This window comes from Chiloscyllium plagiosum, chromosome 4, assembly GCF_004010195.1.
Source record: "Chiloscyllium plagiosum isolate BGI_BamShark_2017 chromosome 4, ASM401019v2, whole genome shotgun sequence".
NCBI lineage: Eukaryota > Metazoa > Chordata > Chondrichthyes > Orectolobiformes > Hemiscylliidae > Chiloscyllium > Chiloscyllium plagiosum.
The window spans coordinates 86,767,385-86,779,310 of record NC_057713.1 but is presented as its reverse complement, the minus strand read 5'-3'; the positions used below and the strand labels follow the sequence as shown (position 1 = coordinate 86,779,310).

General features: G+C 42.9%; 1 protein-coding gene across 1 annotated transcript; it reads right to left on the bottom strand.

The window, feature by feature from the left end:
• Window positions 1-6,518: 6,518 nt before the first annotated feature.
• Window positions 6,519-6,692, bottom strand: LOC122549580 (COP9 signalosome complex subunit 9-like). Its single transcript, XM_043689415.1, has one exon. The coding sequence runs from the start codon at window positions 6,690-6,692 to the stop codon at window positions 6,519-6,521; it is 174 nt and encodes a 57-aa protein (XP_043545350.1).
• Window positions 6,693-11,926: the final 5,234 nt, after the last annotated feature.

The following is an 11,926-nucleotide window of genomic DNA, read 5'->3' as shown; positions in this document are numbered from 1 at the left end:
TTGTGAAGTATTTAATGAAGGTTGTTTTGTGCACTGCTAAACAAATAGTGAAATGATGACCACAACATGCACTCCCAATCAGACACTCAACTGGGCTGCTGCAGGCCTTTCCCTAAGTGAAGGCATTCCCCATTTGAAGGACCCCTAGGAGGGCATCCCTGGGGGAGGACAGGGGGAGGTAAATAATCTGTCTGTTAAGAAGCTGGCAGCTCTGGATTGTCCTCCAGTTCCAATGTACCCATTCACCAGAGACCTAGAATTGCCACGGGCTGTGGTATCGGTTGTGCGATGGCAGTAATGGGTAATTGAGCGGTGGTGGGACACATCAGCAAGGACAAAGGGTTGGTTCACAATCGTCCCCTCTTCCCAACATCAAGGGTTGCCCCTCAGGTGCCCATAACTGTACACCAGGATTTGATTTTCAAGCTCCCCACATAAGGGCATTAGTTGCTCACTTAATGGCATGAATTGGTGGTGGATCAGAAAGATTATCCATTAACTTCCCACCTTGGAATGCAAGAGGACAGTAGCCTGAAAGGGGCAAGGTCTCCACCAACTCCTCTTCCAGCTGATTAAATTCCCCATCACTACCAAACCAGCCATGAAGGAAAGCATTAAATTCTACGACCTGACCTGAATTTTTTTCATCATTTTGATTCTGAGGTTCTTGCTATGGGGCTAGTTTCAGGAGAAGATTTCAAAGCAAGGGATAGAGGCTGCCTCCTGGTTTTATGCCTAGGATACATTCTACTGGAGATGCAACATTGTCCTTGGACCTCTACTTCATGATGACATAGCACTTGAAAACATCAGATGCAAGTAACCCAACTGCATATCAATCTATTAAACTAGGACTGTCCACAGTAGGGTTAGAGACTTATACTTTTGCTCAGAAGCAGGAGCATGATCACAGAGCCAATGGTTTCCCTGCCTGCATACGATTCCACTGCCAGATATCAATGAAAACAATACTTTGGTTCCTGGCTGGCTGATATATTCGGCTCGAATCCACCTCCTGATTCAAAGAGAGGAATGCTATCATTAAGTCAAAGTGCCTCATGCCCCACAAAATGATAGGCAAATAATGTAATAAACATATGTGTGAGACCTGTGTAAAGTGCATTTATATTGTTCACTTGAATCAGATATATGAGCCAGTGATTTCTGCACCTGTGCTTAACAGTTCTTTCACTTTAATGTGTAGACATTACAATCCGGTGAGTATTGAAGCAGGAGCCCCTAACTTGACACCAATGCAGAAAGGCAGCATTTTGCTGGGACAATTGATGGCAAGGCTAATGGTGCAGTAGTGAAATTTGTTCACAAATGCTCACAGTCATGACTTACTGCTGACAGGCTCTCTCTTCCTCACTAACCTCTTCCAAGTTGTCGGACTATTTATTCACTAAGAATGATGAGCTCTGTTAAAGTTAAACTGAGTGCCATTTTGTCAGCCACTTTTGACCCAGTGCATTGGTAAATTTACTGGCATTACATGAATGACAAAACTGCTGGGATGTTCAGACAGTGTCAGTTAACATCCAAAACCATTCAACAGATACTGAATCACCAAGTAAAAAGCAATCATTGAGACTGGACTGCCCATTTCTTTTCAGACCACCCTTGGATTCAGTTCATGCTATGTTGCATAAATAAATTATTTCCTTTCAATCCAAAATATGATTTGCATTGAAATGTCATCCAACGTAAATCTCATAGTTTAAGTGATCAGTGTTTGTTCTCTGATTTGCATAAATGTTCAATGGAATTAAGTTGTAATAACATCCTGCTATCAGTATTCCAATACTCGTTGCCTGGGAACAAAAAGCAGACAGTTTCAGCACAGTGTGGAACTATGTTGATAAATAAAAATGTTGGTGTCTCAAACAGAGTGGGGAGGGTAACTCTTCTCCTCAGGAGTCACTGCTGCCGCTCCTGCTGCTTGCAGCCCCTCCTGCTAGGAGATCTGCTGTGATGGTAAATCACACTCGTCTGTTTTACACATATGTTCACTGTACCTTGCATGCACTGTACTTCTCTGTTATATCCCTCATCCAAACAAACCCAGGTAAGGCTCGCTTTCTGTTGGCCTCCACTTTACCTTGTAGAACAGCTCTTGGTAGCTTATCAGATCTGATCAAAGAGCTGAAATGCTGTAATTTTCTGTCCCACTTCTTAGAGATCCTTTTGGCTTTGCAATTTTAAGCACCTCTTCATGAGACCTGTGGACTGTATTTGGAGTTATTAGCCTCTTTTTAGCATTCACATGTCAAAAGCTTCTGTTTTCTTCCAAAGAACCTCACCTATTTTGTAGATTTCTGAGACAAACAAGAAAGTGGATAGAAGATAGTATCTAAATAAGTTTTACAAGCTTGAGTTTTCCTGTTGTTAACACATCCTTGCCCTTCACAAAAGTAGCTGAAAATGTGTTGCTGGAAAAGCGCAGCAGATCAGGCAGCATCCAAGGAACAGGAGAATCGATGTTTCGGGCATAAGCCCTTCTTCAGGAATGTCCTCCCTTCACAAAAGTAGTTGTGGCAACCTCTGTCTGAAATAGTTTCTTGGGTGAAACATTACAGTTTAGACCATAGGCTCTTAGGTTTTGCCATATATGAGCTCATATACTGTATGCCACAAAGGTGGGTTTATTTGTTGAGACAATGTCTCAAAATTTATTAGTTACATTAACTATTTACCAAGCTATTATATCATAGACTTACATGTAGTCTACGTTTGGTGCTTTCTGATATTATTGCAGTAGTGCACACACATGCACAGCAATGCAGGATGACTAAGTGGGTATCCACCAGCAACATTTAACCTGCACATACAGCACTGTTCTCCACTGAGGCAAATGCCAGGGCAGTGACACACTGAAGAACTTCTTCACCAGGAAAGGAAGCTTTGCTTTGGCCCGAGCCTACCTGGCCACATCTTCCCCAACTTTTGCCTAGGGGAACAATGTTGGGTGCTGTCGATGTATGCACAGGTGTCGACGACACTGAAGATGGGACCTGGTGATGTCAGTGGTGCATGTGCAGATCCTTTCTGCAGTCTCTAATGACCAGCTGACATCAAACCCTAGTTCGGCACAAGTGCAGGTGGCCATTTTGTATATTTGGTGCTACCATTCCCTACTTTACATTGCACACAGCATAACTGACTCACCGAGAGCTTGACTAAAGGTAAAGCAAGTACATTTGTATTGGAACATCACATGTCATGATATCATATAACTTTATTAAAAGTACACATCTTGTCTAGTCTGAAATCCATGCAGTAATAATAAAACATTATCCATTTTCTGACTTCTACATCATGTGAACCTACGTTCATTATCACTTTTCCTAAATGGACAAAGTTAGCTTTTTGTTCTTGTGTTACACCATCTATTTCAATCTTTTTCTACTTTCTTCTAATGTTTCCCTTCTAAGCACCATTGCTTTTGCCTTTTTCTTGCACTCTTCTCTTCAACTGGAACACACATCAGGGGCACGGGCTCTTAAAATATCAACTAATATTGCTGTCCTCTCTCTCATTCCAACTTTTAATTTTCCTTTCTCATCAGATCATACATGAGACAGATATTTAGGATATGTGCAGACATTTCCAGAGATTATGGACCCAATGCATCACTTTGGTCATATTCCCACATAATTGTAATGATCTTCTCCTGTTTGTTATCCTAAGACAGGAGCTAACCTGATTATTTGAAATGAGTGTTTTAAATAGGTTAACTGCTCTCCTAAAGTAGGACAAACAAATTGCGTATCAATATCTTAAGCTTTCTTCTGCTACTAATGCCATGTAATACTTTGCCTGAAGTGCTTGTTCTCACAACTTCTAACTTCAAATCTAATTAAGTACTTTCAATCTACCCAAAATGAATGTAAAACTTGATTGAGAAAAGTACTATTGAAGCAAAACTCTAAGTGAGATTAGCACAGAATAAGGAGTTGGTAAGGATGCCATCCTTTCTCCTTTATATCTTACTTCACATCTACGGAAAGTGATTAAAACAGTCAGGAAAAGTTCTACATGAAATGCCAAGTTCCTGATGTCAGTTAAGATTACAAAGCTGCAATAGTGGCATTTTTGCTAGACTATTATTCCAGGGACCCAGGTAATATTCAAATTATGCCAAAGCAGTTGGTGGAATTTGAATTCAATAATCATCTGGAAATAACTTCTAATAACAAAGCCATTGTTGATTGTCAGCAAAAACCCACCTGGTTCACTAATGTTCCTTTAGGGAAGAAAATCTGTCATCTTTACCTGGTATGGCCTACATCTGACTCCAGGCCTACAGCAATGTGATTGACTCTTTATTGCCTTCTTGGCAATTAGGGATAGTCAATAAATATTGGTCTAGCCAACGGTATGGTGGTTATGATAGGGGATTTTAACTTTCCAACCATAGACTGGGACTGTCATAATGTTAAGGGCTTGGATGGAGAGTAATTTGTTAAGTGTGTACAAGAAAATTTTCTGATTCGGTGTGAAGATGTATCTACTTGAGAAGGTGCAAAACTTGGCTTACTCTTGGGAAATAAGGCAGGACAGGTGACTGAGATGTTAGTGGGGGACCACTTTGGGGTCAGTGACTATAATTCTATTTGTTTTTAAATAGTTATAGAAAAGGATAGACCAGATCTAGAAGTTAAAGTTCTAAATTCGAGGAAGGCCAATTTTGATGGTATTAGGCAAGACCTTTAGAAAGTTGTTTATGGGCAGATGTTCATAGGTAAAAGGGCAGCTGGAAAATGGGAAGCCTTCAAAATTGAGGTAACGAGAGTCCAGAGAAAGTGTATTCCTGTTAGGGTGAAGGGCAAAGCTGGTAGGTGTAGGGAATGCTGGATGACTGAAGAAACTGAGGCTTTGGTTAAGAATAAGAAGGAAGCATACGTCAGGTATAGACAGGATAGATCAAGTGAATCCCCAGAAGAGTATAAAGGCAGTAGCAGTATACTTAAGAGGGAAATCAGGAGGGCAAAAATGGGACATGAGATAGTTTTGGCAAATAGAGTTAAGGAAAATCCAAAGACATTCTATCAATATATTAAGGACAAAAGGGTAACTAGGGAGAGAATAAGGCAGTTTAAAGATCAACAAGGCCTCCTATATGTGAAACCACAGGAGGTGGGGGAGATACTAAATGAGTATTTTGCATCAGTGTTTACTGTGGAGAAGGACATGGAAGATAGAGAATGTGGGGAAATAGATGGTGACATCTTGAAAACTATCCATATTACAGAGGAGGAGGTGCCTGGATGTCTTAAAACATACAAAGGTGGATATATTCCCAAGGCCTGATTAAGTGTACCCTAGAACTCTGTGGGAAACTGGAGAAATGATTGCTGGGCCTCTTGCTGGGATACTTGTATCATTGTTAGCCACAGATGAGGAGCCAGAAGACTGGAGGAGTTGGCTAACATGGTGCTACTATTCAAAAAAGCTGGCAAGGAAAAGCCAAGGAACTATAGACCAGTGAGCCTTTCATCCTGAAGAAGGGCTTATGCCCGAAACGTCGATTCTCCTGTTCCCTGGATGCTGCCTGACCTGCTGCACTTTTCCAGCAACACATTTTCAGCTCTGATCTCCAGCATCTGCAGACCTCACTTTCTCCTCAAGCCTTTCATCAGTGGTGGGCAAGTTGTTGGAGAGAATCCTGAGGGACAGGATTTATAAATATTTAGTCAGCATGGCTTTGTGCATGGGAAATCATGGCTCATTAACTTGATTGAGTTTTTGAAGGTGTAATGAAGAAGATTGATGAAGGCAGAGAGGTGGACATGATCTATGTGACCTTCAGTAAGGCGTTTGACAGGGGTTCTTCATGGAGGCTGAGGGGCTGACCTTGTAGGGGTTTGTAGAATCATGAAAAGCATGGATGTGGTGGATAGACAAAGAATTTTCCCTGGGGTGGGGGAGTCCATGCCTGCATGACTTGGATTTGGGGTGGGAGGGGAGAGTATTGAGGGGGCAGCTTTTTCGCGCAGAGGGTGTTGCTTGTGTGGAGAGGGCTACCAGAGGAAGTGGTGGAGGCTGATGCAATTGCAACTTTTGGGGGGCATCTGGATGGGTATAGGAATGGGAGGGTTTGGAGGGATGTGGGCCAAATGCTGGCAAATGGGACTAGATTAATTTAGGATATCTAGTCGGCATGGATGAGTCAGACTGAAGAGTCTGTTTCTGTGTTGTACAACGCTATGACTATGATGTCATCATCCTGTGAATGAATGATATTCCAATGCATGATCTTCAGATGCTGTGACACTGGCAGAGGTTGTTTGTTTTTTGAAGCTAACACGAGATTTTACATTTTCCTTCAATAAAATAAATTCATAATTTTAAAAAGGTAAAATAATTCGCCCAACAAATGTGGATTCACTCATTCCAGAAAATATCCTGACTTGGGCATTTGTGCATGGAGCATTAGTAACAGCCTTTCCAAGGTGATGACCATTCTCTTCTCCATGTTCAAAAATGCACAGTCATTCACTAGTGTGGAGAACTAATCACTGAATATCGCCATCATTACAGAGGTCTTCAAAATCATTAAAGGAATCTGCATGGAATTTTTCTTTATTAGCTGCAAGATCCATCTGAAGTCCTGAATTTCTCCTTGCCTCTTCCGGATCCACATACAGCCCTGTTCCCTCCAGGAGCATCTCGTCACTCACTAGCTTCATTGTGACCAGAATATTTTGTCCCAGACTGTCAGCTGTCTCCAAGCCCTGGATGTCTTGGAGGTGAGGGTAGATAAGGTCCTTGGCAATTTGTGTACTCACTCCAATATCTTGACTTTCCTTCTCCATATTCCCAGTGATGTCTCACAATGTATTTAGTGCCTTCCCAAATGAGCCTTCTCTATTTTGGTTGGTCAGAATGAGTCAGTGTGGGGATGTTTTCTGGGATGCTTTATGGACATCCCTGAAGCTTTTCAGTGAAGGTGACTTTGCAACACTGGGCATGTTGAATTGGGAGAAGGTGTAGCTGTGGGGTCACATTCCTTGGCAGTGAATTAGGGAAATCATGTGTAGGCACGGCTGATGGGTGCTTTATGGAGCTTGCCGCTGGTTGTCAGAAACATAGGTAGGAGTGTGAAGATCAGTGCTGCCCACAGAGAAGCATGATCCCTGGGTTGGGTTGCCATGCTGACCCTCACACACCCTAATCCTTGATTGGCTGAAGGCTAAGTGAGGTCATCTGTGATGGCCTTCTTCAAAAGGAGACCTGGTAGGTATGGAGAATGGTCCACATTTTCCATGATCTCACCATTAGCACAAGCGTCTTCTACACAGAGAAGATCAATGATTGACATTGGAGTAATTTTGAACTCAAGATAGCATAGGTTAGACAGTCAGGTCCTGTTGGATTTAATAGGACAAAGGATGAAGATCTTAAATGACCTGGAAAAATTCATTCAATGACTCTTGGATACTTTTCTTCTTCTGCCAGTTGATGCTCTTGCTGTCAGCAACTGCCCAGTTTATTTCAACACTGTGCCCTTAGTTTGAGTCATCCTCGATAAATGCTTCCACTATCTCACTGATGAGTTGGAATGCTCCTGACAGTTGTTTTATGAGACACCTCCAAGGGTGATGCTTCAGTTTAGTTTTCTCCAGCTTGTTGACTCGAAAGGCATACAGTTTTCATTAGACAATTCCTCTCCATGGAAACCAAGCAATGTTAGAACAGCAGCCTCATAGTTGGATCAAAGCCAGTTGTCTTCACCCAGGTGATGATTTCATGTGGAACCTTAGGAACAGGGTTGTGAAATTCTCATGAGTGCCGGATATTTTAAATTGTAGAGATTGGGCTGCCTCTCAAAATGCTTGAAACACCCAATAAGTTGTCCTGGAAATTTCTGACTGCGAACTGTCAGTCTGCTCATTCTGCACATTTCATTCGGCCTTCTGTTTATTCTTGGATTATCCCAAGAGGTGCCTTCAATTTTGGTCTTCAGTTCAGCCTGTCAGAGTCTTTTCATGTTTTCCATTATTCTGTTTCTAGTTCAACTCGCCCTGTCAATTCTTAAAATGTGATACTCGTTTCGTTTTATCAGCATTACTGTGGATTGGTCTAACTGTTGTTACACATGCTCTGCCAATATCCATTTGAAGTCCCCAACCTGAAAACATTGTAATGCACCCAGTGTAATAGCCAAAGTGATAGTTTTCTTATTTTCTTAGCAGCAACACATTCATTACTTTTACACAGATTTTAAAATTACCATTTTACTTCATCCATTGTGTAGTTCCATACCAGGCACATCTGGAGCTCCAATATTAAAATAGGATTGTAGAGTTAGAGGTTGCACTTTGTACTGCACAATTGTTTTGCATGGGCCAGTGTTACACTACCTTTACTCACCGCATTTGGTGAATGTCAGCATTCAGCCTATTTATATAATCCTCCAACTCAAATGCCAATGCATGCTGTGTACCTGTCCAGCACATTTCTTAAAACCCCAGTTTTAAGTTCATACTTCAAAAAAATACTACTGCCAATTTGTAAAAATTCCTTCATGGAATGTGGGCATCACTGACTGGCCAGTAATCATTCTTCATCCTCTGTTGGCCTTGAGAATGTGCCTTCTTGAACCATTGCAGACTGTGTGCTATAGGTAGATCCACAATTCCACTGGAGTCAGATTCAGGATTTCGATTTAGCGACAAGAAAGAAATGATGATAAATTTCTTGTGGCTTGGAGGCAAACTTGCAGGTTGTGGTGTTCCCATCAGTCTGCATCGCTTGTCCTTTGAAGCTGTCATGGGTTTGGACGGTTCTGTCTAAGGATCTTTGGTGAATTTCTGCAGTGCCTTTTATAGGTAGTGCTTACTACTGCTACTGAGTGTCGCTGGTGGAGGTCTGTATGTTTGTGGATGTGATGCCAATTAAGCAGGCTGCTTTGTTTGGATGGTGTGGAATCTTTTGAGTGTTGAGGCTGCACCCATCCAGGCAAGTGGGGAGTATTCTGTAACGCTCCTGACTTGTGCCTTGTAGATGATGGACAGGCTTTGGGGAGTCAGGAAATTATTCGCTGTTGGATTCCTAGCCTCTGTACAGCTCTTGCAGCCATTGTATGTACACATATGTGTGTGATATATATATATATGGCAAGTCAAGATGAGTTTCTGGTTAAAGGTAACTATTGCTTGCTACTTCTCAATCCAATCTTGTATATTGTCCAGATCTTGTTACAAGCAGAAAGTGAGGACAGCAGATACTGGAGGTCAGAGTCGATAGTGTGGTGCTGGAAAAACACAGCAGGTCAGGCAGCATCCGAGGAGCAGGAGAATCCATGTTTCGGGCATAAGCCCTGATGAAGGGCTTATGCCCGAAACGTCAATTCTCCTGCTCTTCAGATGCTGCCTGACCTGCTGTGCTTTCTCAGCACCACACTCTCGATTCAGATCTAGTTATAGTTGAACATGCTTCAGTCTCTGAGAAGTTACAAATGGTACTGAACATTTTGTAAGCATTGACGAGCATCCCCACTGCTGACCTTATGAAGGAGGGTAGGTCATTGATGAAGCAACTGAAGATGATTGGGCTGAGGACACTACCCTGAGGACCTTCTGCAGAGATGTCCTGGAACTGAGATGACTGGCCTCCAAAACCCTCAACCATCCTCATTTATCCCAGGTATGACTCCAATGGACAATTTTCTTCTTGATTCTCATTAATTTCAGTTTAGCTGGGGCTCCTTGATGCTACACATCGTCAAATGCAGCCAAATGAAGAGGGCTATTGGTCCCAACTCACCTCTGGAATTCAGCTCTTCTGTCCATGTTTTAACCAAGTCTGTGATGGGATCAGGGGCTGAATGGCCCTGGTGGAACCCAAACTGAGCATCACTGAGCAGGCTATTGCTGAGCAGGTGCTGCTTGATAGCACTGTTAATGACAAGTTCCATTAGTTTACTGATGATCAAGAGTACACTTTTGGGGTAGTAATTGGTCTGGATGGATTGTCCTGGTATTTTTGTAGAGAGCATACCTGAAAAATTTTCCACACTTTCAAGTAAATGCCAGCGTTGTAGCTATATGGGAATAGTTTAGAGACAAAAAAAACTGCAGATGCTGGAATCCAAAGTAGAGAGGCAGAAGGCTGGAAGAACACAGCAAGCCAAGCAGCATCAGGAAATAGAGAAGTCAATGTTTCAGGTGTAACCCTTCTTCAGGACTGGGGTGGGTGTAAAGGGAGCTGCAGAAAAAGTTGGTGGCTGGGGCAGGGTGAAGTGAGGATAGGTGAAGACAGGCAGAGGGTACAACCTGGTTAATCAATGGGAGGAATGAATCTGATAGGTGGCTGGGAGGAGTGGAAGGGAGGCAGAGGGCCTGGGAAGGGAGTCAGGGAATGAGAAGGGAGGTTACTTGAATATGGAGAACTCAGTGTTGAGTCCTCCAGACTGTAGGCGGCCCAGGCAGAAGATGAGGTGTTGTTCCTCCAATGTGCGGTTTGGTTTGTCCTAGTAATGGACGAGGCCAAGGATGGCCATATCAGAAAGGGAGCAGGAAGGGGAATTAAAATGGACAGTGACTGGGAGGTCTGGTTGGCTCCTGCGGGCCTGGCTGAAATGCTCAGGGAACCGTTACCTAAGTTTACATTATATGGGAATAGCTCGGCTAGGGGAGTGGCAAGTTCTGGAGCACAACTCTTCAGTTCTATTGCCAGAATGTGTCAGGACCATAGCCTTTGCATTATCAAATGCCTTTGATCATTTTTTGATATCACATGGAGTAAACCAAATTGACTGAAGACTGGCATCTATGTTATTGGGACATCTGGAGGAGGCTGAGATAGATTATCCACTCAGTACTTCTGGCCCAAGATTGTTAAGAATGCTTCAGTCTTATTTTTTGCATTTATGTGCTGGGAGTGACCTCCAATGCATTGTTTAATTGTCTCCCACCATTCACAAGTCGATGTGGCAGGACCAAGTCTGATTGCTTGGTAATGGAATTGCTTAGCTCTACCTATGACTTACTACTTAAGCTGTTTAGCACACAAGTAGTCCTGTTGGTAGTTTCAGGTTAACATCTCAGTTTTGGTGTGTCTGGCATAGTACCTGGCATTCCCTCTTCCACTCTCCATTGATCCAGGGTTGATCCTCAGGCTTGGCGGTAAAGCTAGAGTGCTGGGCCATGAGGTTGTAGGTTGTGTTGGAGTATAATTCAGCTGCTGTTGATTGTCCATAACTCCTCGTGGATCTGCAAGATCTGTTCAAAGTCTATCCCATTTAGCAGAGTGGAAGTGCCACATTAAATATTGAAAGGTGTTCCTAAAGTGTAGTTAAGACTTTTTCTCAAAAAGATCACTTGGAGATCACTCTTCTTGATGCATCTGCAGCAGGCAGATTGGTAAGGATGAGGTCAGGAATGTTTTTCCCTCTTGATTAGTTGTTGTAAACCCAGCCTAGCAGTTACGTCCTTTAGGACTCAAACAGCATGGTCAGTAGTGCTGCTGCTAAGCCAGTTTTATAGGAAAATCATCCCACCACACCCTCCTCTCCCACTCCACCACCACCTCCATCCCAGAGTACTTTCTGAGCCCTTGCTTTCCTTGGTGCTTCCCCAAGTGCTGATTAGCATAGAGTAGAGCTGATTCACCAGCTGAGAAGTGGTGGTATATATTAATTAGCAGGAGGCTTCCTTGACCTTGTTTGCTCGGAAGCTATGCGACTCTGGAGTCAATGTTGAGGACTCCTGGAGTAGCAATCATCTGACTGTGTAGCATTGTGCTGCCAAATTTGCAGGATCTGTCCTGCCAGTGGGTCAAGACATATTCAGTAATGGTGATGGTGGTATTTGGATCTCTAACTACGTTAGACTGTTGCTTGACTAGTCTGTGAGATGGTTCTCCCAATCTTGGCACCAGGCCCCAGACGTTAATAAGGAGGACACTTCAGTGTCAACAG

Excerpts from the sequence above, each read along its gene's own strand:
- LOC122549580 (XM_043689415.1), bottom strand. The coding sequence starts at position 6,692 with ATGAAGCTAGTGAGTGACGAGATGCTCCTGGAGGGAACAGGGCTGTAT.